Source organism: Harmonia axyridis, chromosome 3 (assembly GCF_914767665.1).
Source record: "Harmonia axyridis chromosome 3, icHarAxyr1.1, whole genome shotgun sequence".
NCBI classification, from domain to species: domain Eukaryota; kingdom Metazoa; phylum Arthropoda; class Insecta; order Coleoptera; family Coccinellidae; genus Harmonia; species Harmonia axyridis.
In genome coordinates this window covers 29,561,085-29,584,478 of record NC_059503.1, presented here as the reverse complement: position 1 = coordinate 29,584,478, position 23,394 = coordinate 29,561,085, and the positions used below count along the sequence as shown (strand labels likewise).

The window sequence follows — 23,394 nt, the reverse complement described above, 5'->3', positions numbered from 1 at the left end:
AGGAGGAATATCCATTAATGTCTTAATGCTCAATAATTTAATCTTGCAAAAATTGGAACCACGAATTCATTCAACAGTGGTTATATCGAAAAGCTCGATCTATTGTTGTCAAAATCATTGCCGACTATATTATTTACATAAGGCTAAATATATGAACGACAATCGCGTAAAAATCAATGAAATCCTGAAGTAAAAGCTCCGAACTACTCGAATTGAATCGGCGGCACCCTTGATAGCAATTTCGCCATTTAGATAGATAGATATATGTACTTTATTTGATCTCTTCCTACAAATACCAATAGGTGTAGATCGTGTCACAAATGAAACTAACAACAAATACTGTATAATTAACAAACTAAACAATTTTCCCCTATAATCCCCCAAAATTTTCTTCAAGGAAAAACTCCCCCAGAGAATAATAACATTAAGTATATAGAAAATTCTTCGATATTATTTTATACTCATTGTTATGTTGACAATTAATTTTTGATTTGAAACTATTGGGTAATTCATTCCATATTGCAAATATACTATATGTTACATTTTTTTGTACGCATGTTAAGCTTGTGATATCTTGTATTAAATTTTTTTATTTCTTATTTCATAATTATGTTTCAGTTCATAATGTTGGAATTCACTATAATTATCTATCACATACATAATGCATTCATATATTTATATATATAGAATATATAAAATGTTAAAATTTTCTGTTCAATAAATAGATTTTTGCAGCTTTCCATTGGTTTTATCTTGAATATAACTCTCAAACATCGCTTTTGTGACTTAAATAATCCGTCAGCTTCACAGCTTCTGGGCCTTCTGGCCCAAAAAATAATTCTTATTCTAGATTGGACCTAGGCATGAAACGCTGATAGAGCCGCTTCAATTCCAATGTTCTCTTTCATTACCCGAAGCGCATAACAATATCTTGAAACCTTGAAACATCAGTTGCTACTTTTTCTACTTGTGATTTCCAATTCAAGTTTCGATCTATTATTATCTATACCTTAAAGTTGTATTTGATTTATTGTTTCAATTTCAATATTCTGGGTTTTTACTGTGAATTTCTGGTCAAAATTTTTCTCTAAATATCATTATTTTAGTTTTAGTTATATTCAAAAGCAGATCATTTTCTTTCAACCACTCACTTATGCTCCCTAATTCTTCTGCTATAATTTCCCTGCATCGGTCTTTGTCTGGAGCTTTACATATCACCGTTATATCATCAGCAAACACAGGCGCAGATCCAGGGGAGGGGGAACTGGGGGAACGTTCCCCATCCAAATAGACCGGGCACCTCTTAAAGTTTGCCGGACCTCCTAGAATTTGACATACTAACGCTCAAATAATTGAAAGATCAGCAAAAATTTCCCCTTCAATACAATTTGTGAAAACCCATATTAATGAACGGCAAAAAATGACATCCCAAAATGGCGGAAGTGTCTAGGGTCCACATTTTCAATATTTTGGGTATCTCAAAGTTCCCCCCCAAAAGTGGGGCCTGGATCCGCGCCAGTCAGCAAACATCACGGTCTCATTCATAGTAATTTGCACTATATCATTTGTATAGATGTATAGGAGTGGCCCCAAAATGGACCCCTGTGGGACTCCTTGTCGTAAGCATAATAAATCAGATCTAAATGTTTCTCCTTTCTTGTTGATCTTCACTACTCTGTGTGATCTTCCGGTTAAGTAGGACTTTATTAACTTTAAGGCAGTAACACTGATTACAAACTTTTCAATTTTTTCTAAGAGAATTCTGTGGTTCACTCTATCTCAGGCCTTTGACAAATCCAGACTTACTGCTACCATGCCCTTTTTTTCGTTGATAGACTTGATGGCTGCCTGTAAAATTTATATACTGCCTGGATTGTGGATTTTCCCTTTCTAAAACCACACTGTTCTTTAACAAATTATTGGTTTTTTTCTAAAAAGGCCTTGATTTTATCAAATAATATTTTTTCGAATATTTTATTTATATTTGATAGTAGTGACACTGGCCTGTAGTTGTCTTCAACTTCTTTATCACCTTTTTTTGTGAATTGCCCTTACCCATGCTTCCCTTCCTTTAATTCGTCTGGATATATTCCAGTAACCAAAATTTGATTGATGATGTGTGTAAGGGGTATTGTTATTATGGATGCGCTCTCTTTCAATAATACTGTCGAATCCTACTGACTTTTCATTTTTTAGATTCATTATGTAGTCATAAACTTCATACTCTACTACAGGGTGTAAAAATATGCTTTGGTTTTATGATTTTATTTTAGCATTAGGTACTGTGCTTTTTTTTTTGCTGCAATGAATATGTGCCAGCAAACGCTTTGTTTTCGAGATACAGGGTGTTTCTAGTATATCGTACCTCCCTTTTTGTGATGAGTCTATAAAATCTTTATTTATCTTCGCTACAGAGTGGGTAAATAAATACCAAAACTTGTAATTCATTCGTTACAGCTCACTAGTTGGATCTTTATAATAATTTGGATTTTCCTTAGGATTACTAGAGAGCTGTTTGAAATTATTTTTTTCTCAAAATCGATAGCAGATACGATAAAACTAAATCAAACAAAATATATTACTGGACCAGAGTTTCTTTTTACATTTTTCTAAAATACCATAGCAGTTCACCAAAAAATATTTCTGAAGGAAAGAATCAGGCACCCTTCCAGAAAAAATATTACCCAGTGGATTTGCTTTAAACATTAGCATATAACATGATTAAAACTTGGAATATCTATGGCCAATTCAAAGTGATCACCTTGTGAAGGTAAGGTTCTATGAGAGAAAAAACTTAAACTTTAACATCTGTATCTCAAAAACAAAGTTATTGGGGACTCATGTTATAGGACTTTTTCTCTTGAAATGATCCGAGAAATCTGTCATTTTCATTTGTACCTCAAATTTACGAACACCATGTAGATATAGTCAATTCAAAACCGTAAAAGGGTCCGACTTTTTTTTTTTTTTTTCATTTCATGGAAAAATTTTCATTCTTTGTCTTTGCGAGAATTCGCAATTTTACATTTTGGAAATCTTGGGGGGCGGAGGTAATAACCGCCAGTACCCCCCATTTCTAAGCCATTGGCTGGAAGAAAATTTACGATCGACGATTACCGGGGAACATTGGAAAAGAGACGTCAGAATAAAAAAATTGGAAAAGTTGAAAAAGTTTAGAATCAAAAAGTATTCATCCAAGAGATAATACAGAAGAGTATACAGGGTCCTGCAATTGTGCGTTAGGCTTCCATTGCTACCAAACCAGACGTTTTAGAAATTTAGTTGAAAAGTATTCCCTTTGTACTTTCAATTCTGCATATCCGGAAATTATTTTCTAATATACAGGGTGTTCCCAAATAAAAGTATTAAACAAATGAGTGATGTTTTGAATGGAACACCCCTTATATTATTGCATATTTTAAATGCTCTTCAAAACCTCTATCATGACGCAAAATATTAGGGATATTTTTCCTACGGTACGGATCTTATTCAGAAAAAACTGCAAAATTTCTACGAAACAGTAGTTGGCGTCATGATAGAGGTATTGAGAGCATTGAAAATATGCAATAATATAAGGGGTGTTCCATTTAAGAATCACTCATATGAATAATTTTATTTGGAAACATCCTGTACATCAGAAAAAAATTTCCTGAGATGCAGCATTGAAAGTACAAAGGGAATGCTTTTCAACTAAATTCCTAAAACGTCTGGTTTGGCAGCTATGAAAGCCTAACGCACTATTGAGAGACCCTGTATAAATCGTTAATATAAGAGAAACAAACAAAAAACTAAACTGAATAAAAACTAATTAATTGAAAATAAAAATTTCATCGCGAAGGAGAAATTAAGATTGACTGAGTTGGAACCGGATAGATTTGATAGTAGAGCTGTACCTATTGAATTAAAAGAATTAATTAGAAAACTGAAAGGAATTTGAATACTAGATAAGTAATTTTAAGTTGTTATATTATAGTTTGTTTCATAACTGAAATTAGACAAGATAGTTAGGTTAGATAGTTAAGTTAGGTTGGTTGTTCTGTTAAAAAAAAATGTAATTCCAAAATTTTAAATTTTATTTTATATTTAAATTAAATAATAATTGATCGACATGAAAAGATAGATTTCTGTAAACGAAATCATATCAATACCTATACACATCTTCTCATGTCCCAGAAAGATAGATTTTTTTTTAATAATGCTTTATTATCGGTTGTTTAATAAAATACTCTTCTAGCGCAGACGGTTGCGTCATCAATTTCGATATTTTTGAGAGTTTGTATTTTCTGCTAAGTATGCTACGATGAAGTTTGAGATACGTCACTCTGAATTATAATTTATCGATGTTCTCAAAAAACAAAATCATTGTTGGCTACTGCGAAATCATTTCTTATTTCCAAATTCGTCAGCCGTGTCCTCATACCATATGTGGTCGTTCCTTATATTTGAAAACAAATAGATTAGATTTTGATTTCTATTCATCGATTCCAAAACCTTAATCCACTGATTTCGATCGCACAAAGTTCCACACGTCAATAAATGGTATATTGTGCAACAAATGGCGAAAGTCCAACTTTTCTCAATAATGTGGAAGCTATAAAAATGTGCTACTTTCCATAGCAGTTGTAGGAAAAATTATTTTATACATAATTCTACACATCGATAAGAATTCAGTAGTTCTGAACTTCAACACACTGTGTCACTCCAATAAATGTTGAAGAATTTCTAATTAATGATTAATCCTGGATATTGAAAATTTAAAGAACATTAATTAAAAAAATTTACTTTCAGTATAAACAACATATAACATCCAGAAAACCAGAATAAATATTTTTCTAGACAAATCCAAAAATTTCGCCGTTATAGGCCTTTTCATTCAATCCTATTTCGTTCATTAAATCAAACTGGCGAATATTTTGGCACAATACAAAATGTTTTCATATGTTTATACCACTCTTAGGGTGTGTTCACATTTACTATTCATGCTATACCTACTTCATGTTAGGTACAGATCAAATCTTTTCAATTATATTTCAACATTAAGAATAACAAATATACATACAAACAAGCTTATTAACAGAATTCACATTCATATACACTACGATCGAATATTCAATTGAGCTACTTATCAAATTTAAAAGACCACATACAAATATCAATCACGGTCATACAGGGTGAGTTAATCAGATATTGACTCTAAATAAAAATTGAAACATTTCTCATTATACACAATGTTATACCTAAATATCTTACAATGAAGGACTATAAAATGCGAAGAAATAAATCTTAGTCATATCAGTTACACATTTTACAATGTTTAACTCATCCCAGAAAACAAGTGAAAACAATGAGATCACCCTGTATTCATCCTCAAAATCAACTCGATATTGTTTTAGATAATATAGCATTGCTAAAACTGCAAAAATCGCGTCTTTGCAAATGTTTTTGTGTTTCTCTTTTTTAGTCATATATTTTTTAAGTATCTACTCAGACTTCTCGTGATTAAAGTTTTCCTTTATATGTATTTTTCTTATTGTCTACGTTTTCATCACTACTAGTTTTCTTCTCAATATTATCTCTTGGTAGGCGACGCGAAGTTATATATAGCTTCATAAACTCTCTCTTGTTCTTCTTTTATTTTTTCCTTCATCTTCGAAGAGAAAGGGTCAAAAACAATCGCCCTCTTCTTTCTCCTGTAAATGCCTTCCTTCCTTTCCATCGCACAATTGAAAAGTTCTTCAGAAATTGGATGTTCCAAAAAATTGAGCATGGATCGCAAGTTGTTCTCCAGATTGTCCACCAAGTGTTCGTAAAAGATGACGTGAGTTGGTCCTGTGAAGTTGTACAGCCAGTCCAGGTTTGTTTGCTTCCAGGCTTGCAGTTTGTCATAGACAAACTGTTCCCAATCTGCTGAAAATGCTTTGTTTAAAGAGAAAATAACCATATAATTCTCAATTCTTGATAGAGTAAGGGTCCGTGGACGGTAGACTCGCGTTTATATATACAAGTATAAAAGCTGAATGTTTGTGTACCCAACATACCCAATCACGAGAAATTTTAATCGTAAATGGCCCAACTATTCATTGCAACATACTTTCAATTGATACATCCTCTACAATTAATGTATTTTTATGGGAACACATATAATTTCAGCATGTTCAAATAATCATAATGACAGTAGCTACATACATATACAGGGTGACCCGTAAAGACCACGTCAAACAGAGGGAGAATGTAGATCAAAGGATAACCCACCTGCTATGACAAAATTCCTATAATAAAAGTCTTACAGTTTTCGAGATATTTTTTTTTTTTTAAATAATGAATTTTCGCCCCTTTCAATGGTTTTGCCCTTACGGTTGGTACAATTTTGCATCTTTCTGGTTAATTTTTTCAGTGAAATATTGCTGAAAAATTATTTTAACGTTTACATTGAAAACATTCTCCGAAAATTTTAAAGGGGGGCTATGAGAAATATTTTCATTGGAAATTTTGGTAGTGGATTATTTTGTTCATGAAGTTTAGCGCATCGTAGTGGAAAAAAAATGTACCGAGCTACTGCTGGACATTACATCAATAAATTGTCTATTTGATAGTGATTTCAAAGAGGTATCACAAAAGTCATTTGTTATTCAAAGAAAAAATATATGGCTGTTTTTATCCAAATGGGTACGTTTCTGACTGAATCAAGTTTGTAAATTCTGTTAAGAAATCTTCGATGTTGCATTACTTAGTGAACAATGGTAATTGTTCACGTACGAAAATATTACTCGCATAATTATTCACCTCAACGAAATTCAATTTTGCCGGCAAATTTTGGAAAACATCATGCAGATCCAGATTTTTTTAATAAGATCATTTGGAGCGACGAGTCTTCCTGTACCAAGGAACCAGTTGAAGCAAAATCTTGGTTGATGGAGTGTTTTCGGGGTCTGCACCAGGAAAATCAACCATCATTGATTGGTATGCTTAGTTTAAACGTGGTGAAATGAGCACCGAACGCAGTGGACGCCCAAAAAAGGCTGTCGCTAACGAAAAAATCAAAAATATTCACAAAATAATTTCGAATGACCGTAAAACGAAGTTGATGGAGATAGCAGACATTGTGAAGATATCATCTGAACGTTTACATCATATCATTCACGAATATTTGTACATGAGAAAACTGTGTGCAAAATGGGTGCCGCGCGAGCTCACAATCGATCAAAAGCAATAACGTGTTAATGATTCTGAGCAGTGTTTGAAGCTGTTTAAGTGCAATAAACTTGAATTTTTGTGTCGATATGTGTAAATGGATGAAACATGGCTCCATCATTTCACTCCGGAGTCCAATCGACAGTCAGCTGAGTGGACTACACACGATGAACCGAATCCAAATCGAGGAAAAACACGAGTCAGCTGGGAAGGTTATGGCATCAGTATTATGGGATGCGCAAGGTATAATATTCATTGATTACCTCCAAAAGGGCTAGACCATCAACAGTGAATATTATATTGTGTTATTGGATCCTTTGAAGAAAGAAATCGTTAAAAAACGGCCCCATTCGAAAAAAGGTGCTGTTTAATCAAGACAATGCGCCGTGTCACGAATCAATGAGAACAATGTCAAAATTGCATGAATTGGTCTTCGAATTGCTTTTGCATCCACCGTATTCGCCAGATCTGGCCCCCAGCGACTTTTTCCTGTTATCAGACCTCAAAAGAATGCTCACTGGAAAGAAATTTAGCGCCAATGAAGAAGTAATCACCGCAACTGAGGCCCATTTTGAAGCGAAAGACAAATCGTACTATAAAAATGGTATCGAAAAGTTGTAAGATCACTATAATCTCTGAAGGCAACTATGTTGAATAATAAAATTGAATTTTGCCAAAAAAATGTGTTTTACTATAAAAGACCGGGGATCAATTAGCCTGTTATAGAATAACGTAAGTCCGACGTCCACGGGCGCTTAGACTATAACTCACACTTCCCCTTGCTCCTCTTGTATCTCAAAGGAGAGGCGAATCCAACATGTCCTCCACTCTGTCTGTTAAACTCGGCCTGTATTGCAGCCGTTGGTGATCGGACTAGCAATATGGCTTTGGAGTAAAGTTTCTTCGCGTTTTGTCCAAACTCGTGGGTCTTCACGAGTAGAACTGAACCATTAACCACATTTTCCGCTGGAAAGCCATTTTTCAAAAGACTATAATCTCTATATATTGAACCTGTCAGTATCCCTGAAAAATTAAAATATTCATTGTATGAAATATTCAAAGAGAGAAAACACGGATATCAACCCTAATGAATAAGAATAATGAACTTAGTTTCCACGCAACATTCTGGTCATTTACATTTTAACTGATTAATCAGCTAAAATGTAAATACCTACCTAAAGAAGCCATAGTATTGCGAAACAATTGTTGTATTATTACATATATTACGACTCTGTAGAAATTGAGTTCATAATCTTCATTCAAAAATACATTTTTCTCAAGTGGGTAGGTACCATTAAATGCTGTTGAGTTAGGTATTTCAGAAAATTTCGAGCAAAATAATTATCATTTCTCGAAAGTTTACCGTTTACAAAAAAGATGAATAATCGTATTGTAATCCGATGTAACGATTTTATGCGCTAGCGTCAAAAAAGAATTTTTTTTTAAACTGAGTTTTTCACTACGATTATATAAAGAACAATTTCAATAACTATTATCAAAGCACTGCATTTTGATAATTCAATGACATTTCACTGAGCTTGACTTTTATTTTTTTGGCGAACATCCAAGAATGTTGCTGTGGAAATGATCCCAATATGGGAGGAGGCGAAACACCAAAACGATTATACCACGTTGTCAAGGTGTTTATTCACTTATCAATACACTCTAACTATGAGAAATTTATGGATTCTATTGGTTTATCAAAACATGAGTTATATAATCAAGTTTATCATCATTTTTATAAAATATTCAATTCATAAGAAAAGAATTTGAATTAATGTACTAATATACAATCATAGAATCTCAAAACTTATTGTGTGAGATGTAAAAAAATTGATTTGACAGTGGCAACATTTTTCTTCGATCGCTGACGTGATAGCATCTCAGAAATAAAATGTCCTATTCCATTAGAAAAAGAATAAAAACTGATATTTTATGGTCAAAATTCATCTATTGAATTCTTTATAGTGTAGATCTATGCGAAGGTGAGCACGCATCTACATAAAGATTGAAACAGATTTTAATTCAGAGAAAAATCCTGAAATATGTATTTTTTTATATTTTATTGCAAAACTTTTTTTTATAGAAACATATGTCACGTAACTGACTCTTATAAGAGTTTTCTCAATAATTTTTCCATCGTTTGTGGAGAAGATTTAGAGTCCTTGGTTCACCTCTTCAATAGGTACGTATAATTTATCGAAAAATAATATTTTCTAAGCTCCTTTTAACAACAGGAGCTCCTTTTAACAACAGAAGCTTAGAAAATATTATAGTCTCTGGATCAACATAGTACAATTCTGTGACTAGGATGACACATATGTGTGTCTTGATTCTTAAGTCCAAATATCTCAACAAACAGCGTATGTTAATGTACTTTTATAATGAAACCATATATGCATACACACCTGTAGATTGTTGTAAGAGATACCTCACCCACGTATTACCACTACCTGGGAATGACGCTAAGGCTACAGGTGGTCTAGGCGGTACTAAATACTTTAGTTCCTTGCACCAGTTGATTTTGGACTTGGGTAGAGGCGACTTGAACCCTGAGAAATTGAGTTCGTAGTGTTTGAGCTTAGACACTTGTAAGTATTGTGGTTTTGGCTGAAAATAAAAAAACATAACAGGATGACAAAATTTAAAGTTGAGCAAGTGTTGAACCGCACTAGTAGGGCTTATTGATGGAATTTAGGTGATCACTAAATAAAGACGTTATTGAAAGGTTTGGACAGATCACCAAAGAAATTCGTTTCGTTAATATTGGCAAAAAATCTGATCTGTAATTCAATGAACATGCCAGCATTATTGTTGCTCCTATCAAGTTGGATACCCCGTATATAAATTAATATACAGGGTCTCCGTAACAGCAAGCAATTCATGAAATACATCTATAAATTCCTTTAATGTTATTTGATATAGATAAAAAAATTCCTGATCGTCAACAAACGAAAACACATAACTATGCCAGTTATACTGCCCCCCAAAAAAAAATTAACAAGAATTCAACAAATATAACAAATCGACAAGAAGAAGTGTAGGCACAATAAATAAAGACAAAGAATAATAGGGGGAGTCGGTCAATTTCATCACCAAGATTTTTTGGATTATTTTGTCAAAATTCATCTGATTCAAATGAAATTCAGTGTGCAGAAATTTATGGATAAGAAAAATTGTTGGTTAACAAGAAATAATACATAGGCGTACAATTTTGCGTTCACCGTTTTTCTTCCGAAATTCGAGGATATGTTGTAAAAAACTGGTTATATACATTTATGATTCCAAGTATTGTCCATCGCTGGCCACTACTTTCTCCCATATTTCGGGCACATCTTATTCTGTTGATATTTTCTTCACTAAAAAAGTTTAAGGCTTAGTTTTCTCAAAAATTTAGGGGGTAATGCATAAAACTATCGTAAACTATTTTTTCTGAAATCCAAGAAAAATTACGACAGTTTTTTCAAATTATCCAATGAATTATTTACACAAAAAATATATCTTATGTTTTTCGATAAGATGTTCTATCCTTGAAATATAGCTTCTTTCTATTATTCACTTAATTATCTTTACTCTTCAAATCAGGATAATTTTGCTAAACATCAAATATTCCAAAAAGTAAACCAAATTTGTAACTTTTTCCTGTTTTTCCTTCTTCGGATCTTTTTCGTCCAGTTAAGATATGAGGTTGATCTTTTGGTTTTTCACTGATTTTTATGTAACGAACTCGCAAGCCCTGCGCCACTGCCTCTTTCTAGAAAATACCGGACGCACCGAGAACTCAATAGAAAGATCAAGTCCCTTCTAGAGAGAGATGCCAACGGTATATAAACCAATGAAGTCGCAGAGGACTCAGAGGAGGGCAGTGTCGACGTAAACGGCAGTTAGTGCCGTACACTCAAGTAGATATAAATTGTGGAAATAAATTAATGTAGTAGTTGAAATAAATCATCTGTAAATCGTTGTTTTTGGTTGTGTATCTGAAATAATTTAGTGTTAGCAAGAATTACCGATTTAATTAACCGAAAAACGTTACATTTATAAAAACTGGTTTCTTTCACTTCGCCAAAGTATGCCCTTCTACTTCAAAACTATAATTTTCTTAATCTAACCCGAAACCGCGCTAACGTTCCAACTTTCTGAAGTCCCCGTTGGATTCGCTTTTTGATTTTCATTCCCATTTCTAAAGACATCCTTGAGTGCCCGATCGATACTGCCCTATTTTTCTATTTCTTTTCTGCAAACCAAACTAATCTCTGATAGAGGGGCCTTGCTGAGGAAATTAAAAGCACTTCCATGTCATCTACAAATATTTACGTAGAAGAATTATTCAGTTCGAAAATTTAGATCATTAAACTGCGCATATTAACCTTGGAAGACAAAAATTCTATGACAAATATATTCGGAATCCGTATAATCTCCGAAGATGCATAGAATTCAATTTCTCGCTTCAAAACAAGTCGTCGTTTGATACTATTCCGGCTCCAAATTCGAAAATTACAGACATTGTGACGAAATGATATTAGGCCAATTGGAAAGTCCCCGGTCTGATGCACACATGGCGGTACTAGTATTAAATCCATATGATTTTTAGTTAGTACCAATCTTCAAACGATACTTGTAAAAATTTGATAGCAGTCTGACCATTAGTTTGTGAGATATTGCGTTGTGAGTGTTGCTACTTTCGTTATTTGAAAATAGGTGGAAAGAATTCGTGTGCTGATAAAATATTATTTTTTGGGAAAAATACAGTTGAAGCAAAATCTTGTCTTGATGAAGAGTTTCCGGGGTCTGCACCAGGAAAATCAACCATCATAACCCCATAGTGAAATGAGCACCAAAGACGGCGAACGCAGTGGATGCCCAAAAGAGGAGGTCAACGACGAAAAATCAAAAAAGTTCACAAAATAATTTTGAATGACCATAAAGTGAAGTTGATCGAGATAGCAGACATTGTGAAGATATCATCTGAACGTGTATAATCATATCATTCACGAATATTTGTACATGAGAAAGCTGTGTGCAAAATGGGTGCCGCGCGTATTCACAATCGATCAAAACCAACAACGTGTTAATGATTCTGAGCAGTGTTTGAAGCTGTTTAAGTGCAATAAACCTAAATTTTTGCGTCGATATGTGACAATGGATGAAACATGGCACCATCATTTCACTCTGGATTCCAATCGACAGTCAGCTGGGTGGACTGCACACGATGAACCGAATCTAAAACGAGGAAAAACACAACAGTCAGCTGGCAAGGTTATGGCATCAGTATTCTGGGATACGCAAGGTATAATACTCATTGATTACCTCCAAAAGGGCCAGACCATCGACAGCGATTATTATATAGCGTTATTGGATCGTTTAAAAGATGAACTCGTTAAAAAACAGCTCCATTAGAAGGAAAAAAGGTGGTGTTTCATCAAGACAATGCGTCGTGTCACAAATCGATGAAAACAATGGCAAAATTGCATGAATTGGGCTTCGAATTGCATCCAAATTGCATCAAAAGAATGCTCGCTGGAAAGGAATTTAGCGTCAATGAAGAAGTAATCGCCGAAATGAGCCCTATTTTGAAGCGAAAGACAATAATCATACTACAAAAATAATATCGAAAAGTTGGAAGATCGCTATAATCGCTGTATCGCCCTCGAAGGCAAATATGTTGAATAATAAAATCGAATTTTGCCAAAAAAATGTGTTTTACTATGGTAGACCCAGGACTTTTCAATTGGCCTGTAAGAGTGACCTAATCTGGAAACGAGCGCTCAAAAATGTAGCCAATAGCTGAATTAACTAAAGCAAGCTGATGAGCCAGAAAACCCACCCAAACCTTTTTGGTTATCTTAAAATTTCTTCTCCCATATTCCGGTTATGAAAACGTTTTCTCTTAGTGACATAATATGTTCTGTAACATGGAAAAAGCTGCTTACACTTCTATGATGCCGGCAGTACGGCTGTAAACACGATAAATCAGAAGAACCTAGAAACTAGCAATTTTAAGAATTTCAGGGTAGCTTCGGTTCGGATATGGTATAATATGTCGAAGTTTGGCCAAAATCCGAGCAAAATCATACTAGTGTTGCGTAAATATGGCCGTATGAAATTTTGTTTTCCTAATAATTTCAAAACTTAGAATTTGATTGATATGAAATTTTTATTTCAATATAAAATAATGATTCCAAGCCTCAGGCAGAATTTCATCTTGGACGCGTTACCAGAAACAGAAAGAATTCAAAATGAATATCGAAAAGAACTTTAGAAAAATATTTCTGTGAACCGGCCGATCGGACAGATGAAGAATAACAGTTTCAATCTAGGTGTGTAATTTCTTGTTGGTTACATCATCAAGAACATGGAAAATTCAGACAAAATATCGAAAAAAAAGCCTAACATTTAAGTGATAACAGATCCGATCCCGACAAAATTTTGCATCTGGTTGTTAAATAGCGATTTTAAGATGTGTACAAAATTTTGTACGCGTCAATACAAGCAAAATAACGAGAAAAAATCCTAATAGAATAGATCTGACTAGATTGTATAATGTAAAATAACCACTCGAATATTCATACAAAATTTAAAAGGATCGTACTATCAGAACCTCTCTTCTAAATGAACCAACCGACAACAATGACATCATGATGAATCGCATCTTATATACAGGGAGGTAGTGAATAAGTACGATAAACTTTAGGGGTTAGGGATTCTGCATGAAAAAATAATTACACTATATTACAGTTTCTTATAGATCTTATAGATATTTCGTTTTCCGAGATATGGGGAGTTAAAGTTATTGATTATTTATTTATTGGTCTCAATGTTCTGAAAGAAAAACGCCTCTTAGATATTTCAAATCAAAAGTCATTTTTGAATAGCACGTTCAATATGTGACAAAGAAGGCTGTAGGGCGCCCTTTTTATGAAAAAAAAAACAAAATGTCTCAACTTTCATACAATATCAATACCTATCTAATGATAAATAATTTATTGAAGAAATGAAAAATACACGTTAAAATCTTTTATTTTTTTGTGTAAAAACGGCGTCACCAAAAAAAGGGCATGAAGAATTTCTGGTCACACATTTAACGAGGAATTAAAAATGAAATTTGGCATGTAATTTCTCAGTGGCGTACAATATTTTCTTCGAAAAAAACATTACTCGTAAGCGCGCCACTGATGAATATAAAATTGGTAATTGCTTTTCATTGAATGCGCAACAGCTACCTCTTGAAATCCACCAAATTTCATTTGAATATCTTGGTCGGTTTCAGAGCAACAAATAAATACATAGAAAAATTTCAACACACCCTATCTCGGAATACGAAATACAAGTATTTGCGAACAAAAATTATATAACAAAATAACAAACTGTAGTTATTTTTTTCATGCAGAATCATTCCCTGAAGTTTGTCTCACTTATTCACTACCACCCTGTATAGCTATATACAATTCTGTCGTCCACGATCGTTGAAAAACTTCTGATGTGTAGTCGGTTTCTCGCTTTTTTTTGTACAAATATGAAAATGAACAAACGCACAAAAACACCCAACTTTATGTCATTTCTTTTCATGAATTTTAATGTTGAAAATTTCAGAGAGGTTAGAATTCGAAGGAATCCTTGAAAGTTTATTATAGGAAATAATGAACGAAAATTAGGAGGAAACCCAGAATATCAAGAGAGTGATGTTTTCCTCCAAATTTATCGTTAATTTCCTTTTCACGTTTTTCTTCCTGTTTATTTTCCGCTGGCGTTAAACCTCCACCAGAGAAATTCAGATTGACGTCAATTTCATGATTGCCCAATTTGTCTTAGGATTGTACCCTCTATACGCCTCCTCGAAATATACTTCATTATGGCAACAAGTTGAACAACAAAATCAACCAAGGATGCGTAAATTGTTCCCCATCAGCTGTTTTTTTCATCTTGATTGGAGCAATTAAGAAAATCATTATATTTTCAACGATGCCGCATGAACATATCAAATTTAAACACGTGCCTTGAGAAAATTTATGAAAAATGTCACAAAATATTCCGTTTTTTTTAAACTTGCAGAAAACACTCATTCCGTAGATCTATATAGATTTCTGACAAACTGGGATACGTCAAATTTTCGGTGTTTGTTCATTAATAGTTATTTATTGTGCAAGACAATGAATTTGTACTTTATCTTTGAAAGCCTAATTAGCTCTCAAGAGGATAATGCGATTTTATCGTCGTGTGTAATACAACATTTTTTTCTATAGCAAGACTTCGAATTCAGGTGAAAAATAAAATTCCAAAGACAATTGTAATTTTTGGCACAAAAATCGCAACTGTAATGCTCCGTTACTAGGTTTTGGTGAAGTAATCAGAATTTTTGCATTTCATGTACGAAGTAAACACGAAATATATGGAAAAGAATTATTACAAGAAGGAGCAAACCTGCCATCAGATGTTGAAAGCAGAAATTTTATTAGTGCCCCAAAAATCAAGGAGAAATGGTAAGGAATATACCAGTCCTTTGAAAAATGTAAAAGCATCAAGAATATCAGATGGCGTGAGTGAAAAAGTGCTTATGGCAAGTTGTAGTGTTCCAAAAATTGTTGTTAATGCTTCAAATTAATGTGTTTGAATATGTTAATTTAATTGAACAAAAAAGTTAAAACATTTTATCTACCCTTGTTGTTAAAGTGTCACTTTATCTATCCTTACGGTTAAAGTGATATTTTATCTACTCAAAAGAGTTGCTATAACAACATTTTAACCTGTCAGAAGCTTTTGGCTGCTCGTCATTCATAATTCTATCTTTGGAATCGACAATGGATGAAATCATGGACATTGTCGAGTCCTACTGTCATGAGAGCACTGTTTCGATTGCCCAAGAACTAAAGATTGCCCAAAAACCCATTTGCATCATTTGCATAAGGCTAGTCTCAGAAGAAGCTCGATGTATGAGTACCACACGAGTTATTGCAAAAAACCCTCATGGTCCGAATTACCATCTGCGTATCGCTGAATCGCAACAAAACCGATCCATTTTTGAAGCGGTTGGTGATAAATGATGAAAACTGGATCACTTACGGCTACGTCAAGCGAAAACGGCGAAAAGGGTGGCCAAGCTAGGATTGACGACCAGGAATGTTTTGCTGTGTGTTTGGTGGGATAGGCAAGGAATCATCTACTATGAGCTGCTCTCCTACGGCACAACTGTTAACTCGGAATTGTACTGTCATTAATTGAACTATCTAAAGGAAGCAATCACCGAAAAGCGACCAGCTTTGGCCAATAGGAGAGGAATTGTGTTCCATCAGGACAACGCCAGGATACACATCGATAGTATCTCTCCGAAAGCTTAGTTGGGAGTTTCTTATGCATCCACCTTATAGTCCGGGCCTGGTACCAAGTGATTACCATATGTTCCCGTTCATGGTGAACAATTTTTCTGCTCAACAGAGGCTTGAGAAAAACAGTTTTTTGCCAATAAGGACTAGAGCTCTAATGAAAGAGGCATATTGATATTACCTTCAAAATGACAACAAGTTATCGAACAGAACAGCGCATATTTGACTTAAATCGGACCATTTTAATTAGGGTAATTTAAGCCTTGTTCTTCATGCTAAATAATGTATTACTTTTTAATACACCTTATTCAAACAGATTATCTGTAAAAAGGGGACCATTGAATAATATAAGAATTACAAGAATACTTTTGTCTTCTTGTTTTCAAATGAAAAAAAACTCTCCCATAAAAACCTCGCATTTCAATGTTGTACTAAATCTATACGATTATGTATGTATGTTTATCCTTTTTGAATTATTGCATCATTATTTCGATTACCATGAAGCTTTGAAAATTTATTCAAAGGTTTGTTGCTAAGAACAATGCCAAAATCAAGACTATTTGCAAATTAACTAGAAGAAATCTGAAACCAACTCATTATCTATTTTGTTGCACTACAGATATGCTAATAGAAAATAAATCTAAAAATTTGGTTTTGAAACATAATCAAAGACAAAACAACATTATTGTATATGTACTAAAATGAATGGTGCTCTGTAATAAACTGGTACACAAAAATGACAGATTCTCGGATAAATTTAAGAAAAAAAAAGTTCTATGAACAAATGTTTGTTTTCGAAATACAGGGTACTAACATTTCATTTTTCTTTCAAGTTTTTCCTCATCGCATCTGCAAGATTCAACTGAAATTTTGCATAGATATTCCAATTTACAGTTCACTTCAGATGATATGCAAATTTCGATTGCCAAATTTACAAAGTGATATTTTGAAAGAATGCTCATTAACTTTTTTTGGTAGACCACTTGGCCGATATCGTTTTCCATCATTAATGAAATACCTTAATCTACACAATAAAATAGACGTCCATTGGTTTCTCTTGAAATAAACTCGTTTTTATCAAATATCAAAATGAAACCTCTTATTGGAATAGCCTTTAGAAAGATCACAAGACGAACACTATCCACAACGATAGATAAGCCGCCGTGGTAAACAAGATTCAGCTCTAGTATTGAATTGATCCAATTCAAATAGCCTTCCAGTGACCCAGTGCTCAATTCTATATACAATTTTTTCACACTAACACGTCACAATTCAGTAATTTCTGCCTTACTATTTTCAAAACGCCAAACACAACATAACTTCAACTTGGCCGTTTTACTTTATTATTTATTTTTACTCTTAGATTTTTTCTCGGGAAACTTGGTCCGTTCGTGAAATGAGTATGGAGATTTGAAAAAAGTTAATACATCTACAAGAATGACAAAACTCTCAATTTGAAAAAGTATTCTAGCACTGAATAATTAAATAGCACAAACTCACCTTTGTAGGTTTATTTTTCGAATCTTGAAGTGTTATAGCAGAGATAATCAGTACTCCTGCTAAATAAAGGAACAACAAAAGTGACAATATCCAAAATCTGAACCTGTTGACATGCATTTGTCCATTTTTAGTTTTCAACTTGGTCAGTTCTTGTTCGGATTCAAATCAAAAACTCATAACAACCTGAAAATAGAAAACAGTCTTACAAAAGCATAGGCCAATATACTAACTAAATAAGAAAAACTGTTAGATAGCTTTATAAAGGTATCCACTTCAAGGATCTTCAGTTTCTTAACTCACTCCTGGAAAATATTTTAAAGAAATGCATTGTGTCGCTTAAAGCAGAGGTAAAAATCCTTCAAGTGGCGCACACAAGAGGCTTCTTATGTATATTTTCTAATTCGTTTAATCCTCTTAGTGGCTAATGCGGTTTATGAAGAAAGGTTCATCCTTCAATAACTACACATAAAAGTAAAAATACAAATTCTATCAAACCTCTTATCATTTGTAATTGATAATGTAAAATGAATAATGATTCGAGTTGAAATGATTAAGATAGTATTAATGCTCTGCATACGATTAAAGACAACATTATTTATGAAGAATTTCCACAAAAAGTATAATGTTTAATGGATTCGGTCCTACTTCATTATTTTATCCAGAAGTATAATTTTGAGATTACGACTAAGAATATGAAATAGGGGTAACAATAGTGATAAATATTATCAGATAAATTTCATGCACTTACAAAATACTCTAATGTTATTGAAAATATAGAAAAAATAACACCAATTCCAAGATCAGCATAAAAAACAATTTAACACAAAATTTCAAAGGGCAAACCGCGTTTACTCTTACCCTAATCTGACAGTATTCCTGCATAGTTAAAATAATCAACAATTTCCTAGATAAATTTATGGAAAACTACGAATTTTCCGGAGAACTACTGGCGCCACATCAACACTTCGAGGTTGCTACAGTTCTGAAGGGCTATCTACACCTTGCGCGTGTAAAGATTTTAGCGGTGATTCTGGGCGATGCTAGGGCGTCACCGATCTCCATCAGCCGAGGCCTGGCGTCCACAGCGTCGATCAGAGGTTCCAAAAATGTCCAACAAGGTAAATGCTTTTCGTTGAGAGTTTCCTCATGAAATCAGTCACTTGTTCAGAGCTCAGTTAAGTAAGTGTTGATAACGAAGAAATTGCTCTCTTGCGGCTCGTAATAATCTGAGAATATTGATGAAAATATTATTACTGGCGAAGAAAACATATGAATTTCCATTTTTTTCTGGGAATGGGAAATTTGAAACACTCTTAATACTTAAGCAATTGTATCCCGAAGAATTCGATATGATTTGACAATTTCAAACTCTATATGAAATTTCATGTTAATCCCGTCACCAGAACCAGATAAAATTCAAGTAGAAGAAAAAACTCAATCTTCTCTTTACCACATAATGGACGGAGTAGAAATTTCGAATGTAGATATAAAATAACATTTTTTAATCTTCGTGCAAAATTTCAAGCGGAACAAAACTATAGAAAAATTCAAGAAGTATATTGGAATAAAAAGCCCAATATTTTCATGACAGCATAACCAATGGGATTCAGCGTGTAGATGAAGAATAATAATTTTAACCGTAGACAATTCAAGTAGAATATCGAAAAAAGTACTGTCGTAAATTCAGGATCTTTTAAACGCTCTTTCCTTAATGTATCTTAGAGACCAGATTTCTTTATATACGAGAAAATAGCCGACTAGCTCTTGAATGAACAAGAGCTCAAAAATATCTTACTTCACGTCAGTGCTTTACCTAATTTTTTTTTTCTAATTTTAATTGAATTTTCTATGATTTCGCAAGAAGCATGTAATTGTTATTCAACATCTAATTGGAATATTTCATTCCGATATTGTCTGAATTTTCGAATTTATCATATTTAGATAGGAAACCTCCAGTCAAACTTTGCCCCTTAAAAAAATAATCATAATCTTGAGCTTTGAGCTCAAAATTTGCATATTGGGGTTTGAGACAATGACCTTTCTCCCTAAAATAATTTCAGATCGCTACTACTTCTGGTTTTACCGGAAACAAACTGCTACTTCCCTATTTCAAATGGCACATCCAGTATATTATTGCATCATTAAATAGCTTTTTTGATGACAATTTCGGCAATATGCCTTACCTAGGGTAAAAAATCAACGGTTCATGAGTTAATGGGTTCCTTATGAAAAAAATGGTAGCGAGGAGCACACATTTTTTTAATTCTTGTGTTTTGATTAAGTTGTCCAAGTTCATGATCTTATGAACACCATGTACATTTTTGGTCCAAACCGCAAATAATCTTATATAATTTGCTGAATTGAAAAAGAAACAAAATTTTTGTCAAAAAAAGCTTTTTCAGCCGAAAAATTCCAAAAAAAATGTGGGTTCTCATCGCCATAAGTTTTTCATAACTTCATTAACTCATGAACCGTTGAGTTTTCACCTAAGGTAAAGCATATTTCCGGAATTGTCGTCAAAAAAGCTATCTAATGATGAAATAATATACTGGGTGTGCCATTTGAAATAAGGAAATAGCTGTCTGTTTCCGGTAATTGTCTCATTGTCTCAAACCCCAATATGCAAATTTTCAGCTCAAAAAAATTATGATTAGTTTTCCATAAACGTCTAATAGACCATCACCTGCATACTACTACAAAAAATCCTTAAATTACAATAAGATCGATTTCATCTGAAATAGACTAATTTGAATGCAGAATGTCCTTCTTCCTGTTTTTACCGATATATACCTAATGACATTGAAAGGGGAAAATTCGGGCTTTCCAAATATACATTTATTATTTATTCTGTACTGATATTATAAAATAACGGTTTGAAGATTTATAAAAAATTTCTTAAAAACTGGGTGAATCGAATTCTCTTAACTTGTTTTCAGTGCCCATCTCATTTTTATTTTCATTCGATTTTTTGATTCTACGCCTATTTAAAATCCATTGAAATTTATAAGAACAGAAATAGTTTCGAAATTATGAATAAACAAACATAACTTTGTTATTCCAAAATATTCAAGACCTTCAAATAATAACTGAAATTTTACAGTCAAAATTGTTTTCTGTCTTTACCGAATTTCATAGTCTTTTAAGTTATTCTTATAACCTTTTTCTATCTGAATTTAGATAACAATTTACATGCTATTTACCCTAGGTGTCGCATTTTTTTTATTTACACAAATAGTGAAAGTGAACGTAAGACGTATAGATTGCCTGTTGGAAATAACAAGTCATGTTTCATCTCTTTTTTTTAAGCTTTAAGAGCAGGAGTTGTGTGAGCTTAACTGGACTCGTTTTTTCCACAATCAAATACCAACTAATTTTTATTATTCATTATAAAGTTATGAATCATTTTCTTGAATTTTATTAGGTACCTACTGTGAAAATGAAGACATATTATTATTTATTATTAAATAAGTTCGCAACTGCGCGGTTGCACAATATGATCCTAAATTGTAAATATCCAATTTTATACCTAGATAGTAAAAATATGGCAGTAAAAGTATAAAACTTGTTTTAATCTTGATCAACTACCAAATAGTAACGGTTGAAACAGTCCAATATAGAACGAAATCTATTAGGTATTCGAACAGTGGCGAAGCCGGCTTTCAAGAAAAGGGGGGCCAAGAAGGGCTCAGGATTTTTTGAGGGGGCCAAGATTTCCAAGTCCATCTAGTTTACGATCAACACATGTTATATTTTTTTCTTATGTGATGTTTCAAGGAGGGGTGGGCAGAAATTAAGGGGGGAGGTTGTGGCCCCCCTCTAGCGTCGCCACTGTATTCGAACGATTCGTTTTCATGAAACTCTGTTTTCATGTTAGATAGGTACCTACTTAGTTTTAGTTATCGAAATCATTTTGTTAGAATACAATATCGAATACCTACTCAAATTATTGATATAGGGTTTTATCTTACTGATTCATTCTCAATATTCGTTCGATAAAGAAGTGAAAAAGATAAAGGTGCAAACATATTATTCTACAGAATCTGTTTGATTCGCAGTCTTCAGTGTACCTAGTTCATCATATGATAGTGTAAGCGACGTTACTTTCTCCGAGAATCTCTAACGAATTATGTCTTTGAAATATAACCTAATCGGTGTGGTGAGTGAAAATATGGGAATTGCTAAAAATGGTAAATTACCCTTTTCCCTACCAAAAGAATATGAGTTTTACATGAGAATAACTAGAGAAACTGTCGACAAATCCAAGAAAAACGTGGTAATCATGGGGCGAAAATCTTGGGACTGTCTAGAAGATCATGAGAAACCAATGCCTGGTCGTATCAATTTCATTCTTACTTCCCAGAAAGACTTCAAGCTTCCAGAATGTTCGGATACATACATTTTCAACAGCTGGCAAGAAATCGAGTCAAAATTGGTGGATGCGCAGTTCCAAAAGACGTACGAAACCATCTGGGTAGTTGGCGGAAACCGGATATACGATGAAGCGCAGAAATCCAAGCATTTCTACCGCGCTTATATCTCGAAAGTGAGGAAATTTTCAGATTGTGATGCTTTTTTTCCAGAGTTAGTCAAGAATGTAAAGAGAGTGAAAGATGAAAATGTTCCACAAGGCTTGCAAATGGAAAATGATCTAACCTGGGAAGTGGAGGTTTGGGAAAACACCAATTCGATATCTTCAAATTAATTTATAGTGTAAACAATTCAATAAATGAGAACAATTCTACTATCGATTCAATCCAAAATCTTTCCCTACTAATTGAAATTTCTTCTGTATGTATAGTTACCTAAATAGGCGTTATTTGGTGTCTAGGTCAAGCTACTTCAATTTTGCAGCCACTTCAATTTTGCCGGCCACAAAATATAAAATAAGTTATGTTATTCTATAATCAAAAGTTTCGGCAAAGACTAAGTAGACTTGGAAAAAAACCTACAATTCGTCAATGGGTGATTGTGCAGTAATCCAACATTACATAGAGAAAGAATGAAAGTTAAGACTCCGGTCACGTCACCATGAAGGATACAAAAGTTTGAATTTCAACCAATCTTTCAGAAATTGGAGGATAAATTTATGAGAATAATAAAGGTCACAACAAAAAAATAAATAAACACATTCCATTGTCAAAAAATTTCAATTTGTGATTTATTAATTTCTGAAAGTCATGAAAGTAATTAATAAAATCTAATCTTTTCTGAATCTTCAAAGTACGTTGTCAACAAAATTCAAATCTGGCGGCAACTACACAGCATTTAATAGGCGGGAACCATAGAATATAAAATAATTATTCTATACTCAAATGCAGGAACGGTGGATGCAAAATAGAAACAAAGACTAACTAGTAGTCTGTGATAGAAATAGCTATGCCAA

The 23,394-nt window shown here is 33.4% G+C and overlaps 2 protein-coding genes across 6 annotated transcripts; one reads left to right on the top strand and one right to left on the bottom strand.

Moving 5' to 3' along the window:
* Positions 1 to 4,764: 4,764 nt before the first annotated feature.
* On the bottom strand, positions 4,765 to 19,102 carry LOC123676364 (WSCD family member AAEL009094). 5 transcript variants are annotated; one of them, XM_045612230.1, is made up of 5 exons: positions 18,870 to 19,102; positions 18,012 to 18,194; positions 9,600 to 9,801; positions 7,963 to 8,214; positions 4,765 to 5,907 (listed from the first exon to the last, which is right to left on the bottom strand). In XM_045612230.1, exons 2-5 carry the CDS (start codon positions 18,126 to 18,128, stop codon positions 5,570 to 5,572), a joined length of 909 nt encoding a protein of 302 aa, XP_045468186.1. In that variant the 5' UTR covers positions 18,129 to 18,194; positions 18,870 to 19,102; the 3' UTR covers positions 4,765 to 5,569. The 5 variants fall into 5 exon arrangements, with proteins under 5 accessions (XP_045468186.1, XP_045468182.1, XP_045468187.1 ...); XM_045612226.1 differs by having other exon boundaries at positions 4,765 to 5,916; positions 18,870 to 19,101; XM_045612231.1 differs by having other exon boundaries at positions 4,765 to 5,904; positions 18,870 to 19,083.
* Positions 19,103 to 22,137: 3,035 nt separating this feature from the next.
* Positions 22,138 to 22,713, top strand: LOC123674652 (dihydrofolate reductase-like). Its single transcript, XM_045609598.1, has one exon. It carries the CDS (start codon positions 22,138 to 22,140, stop codon positions 22,711 to 22,713), a length of 576 nt encoding a protein of 191 aa, XP_045465554.1.
* Positions 22,714 to 23,394: the final 681 nt, after the last annotated feature.

Bases quoted from the DNA above. Each gene is read 5' to 3' on its own strand.
- LOC123676364 (XM_045612226.1), bottom strand. From the start codon at position 18,128: ATGCATGTCAACAGGTTCAGATTTTGGATATTGTCACTTTTGTTGTTC. The intron at 8,215-9,599 runs GTGTGTATGCAT...TTAATTTTTCAG, and splicing joins TCTCTTACAACAATCTACAG to GGATACTGACAGGTTCAATA. The intron at 5,917-7,962 runs GTGAGTTATAGT...CTTTAAACAAAG, and splicing joins CAAGAGGAGCAAGGGGAAGT to CATTTTCAGCAGATTGGGAA.
- LOC123674652 (XM_045609598.1), top strand. From the start codon at position 22,138: ATGTCTTTGAAATATAACCTAATCGGTGTGGTGAGTGAAAATATGGGA.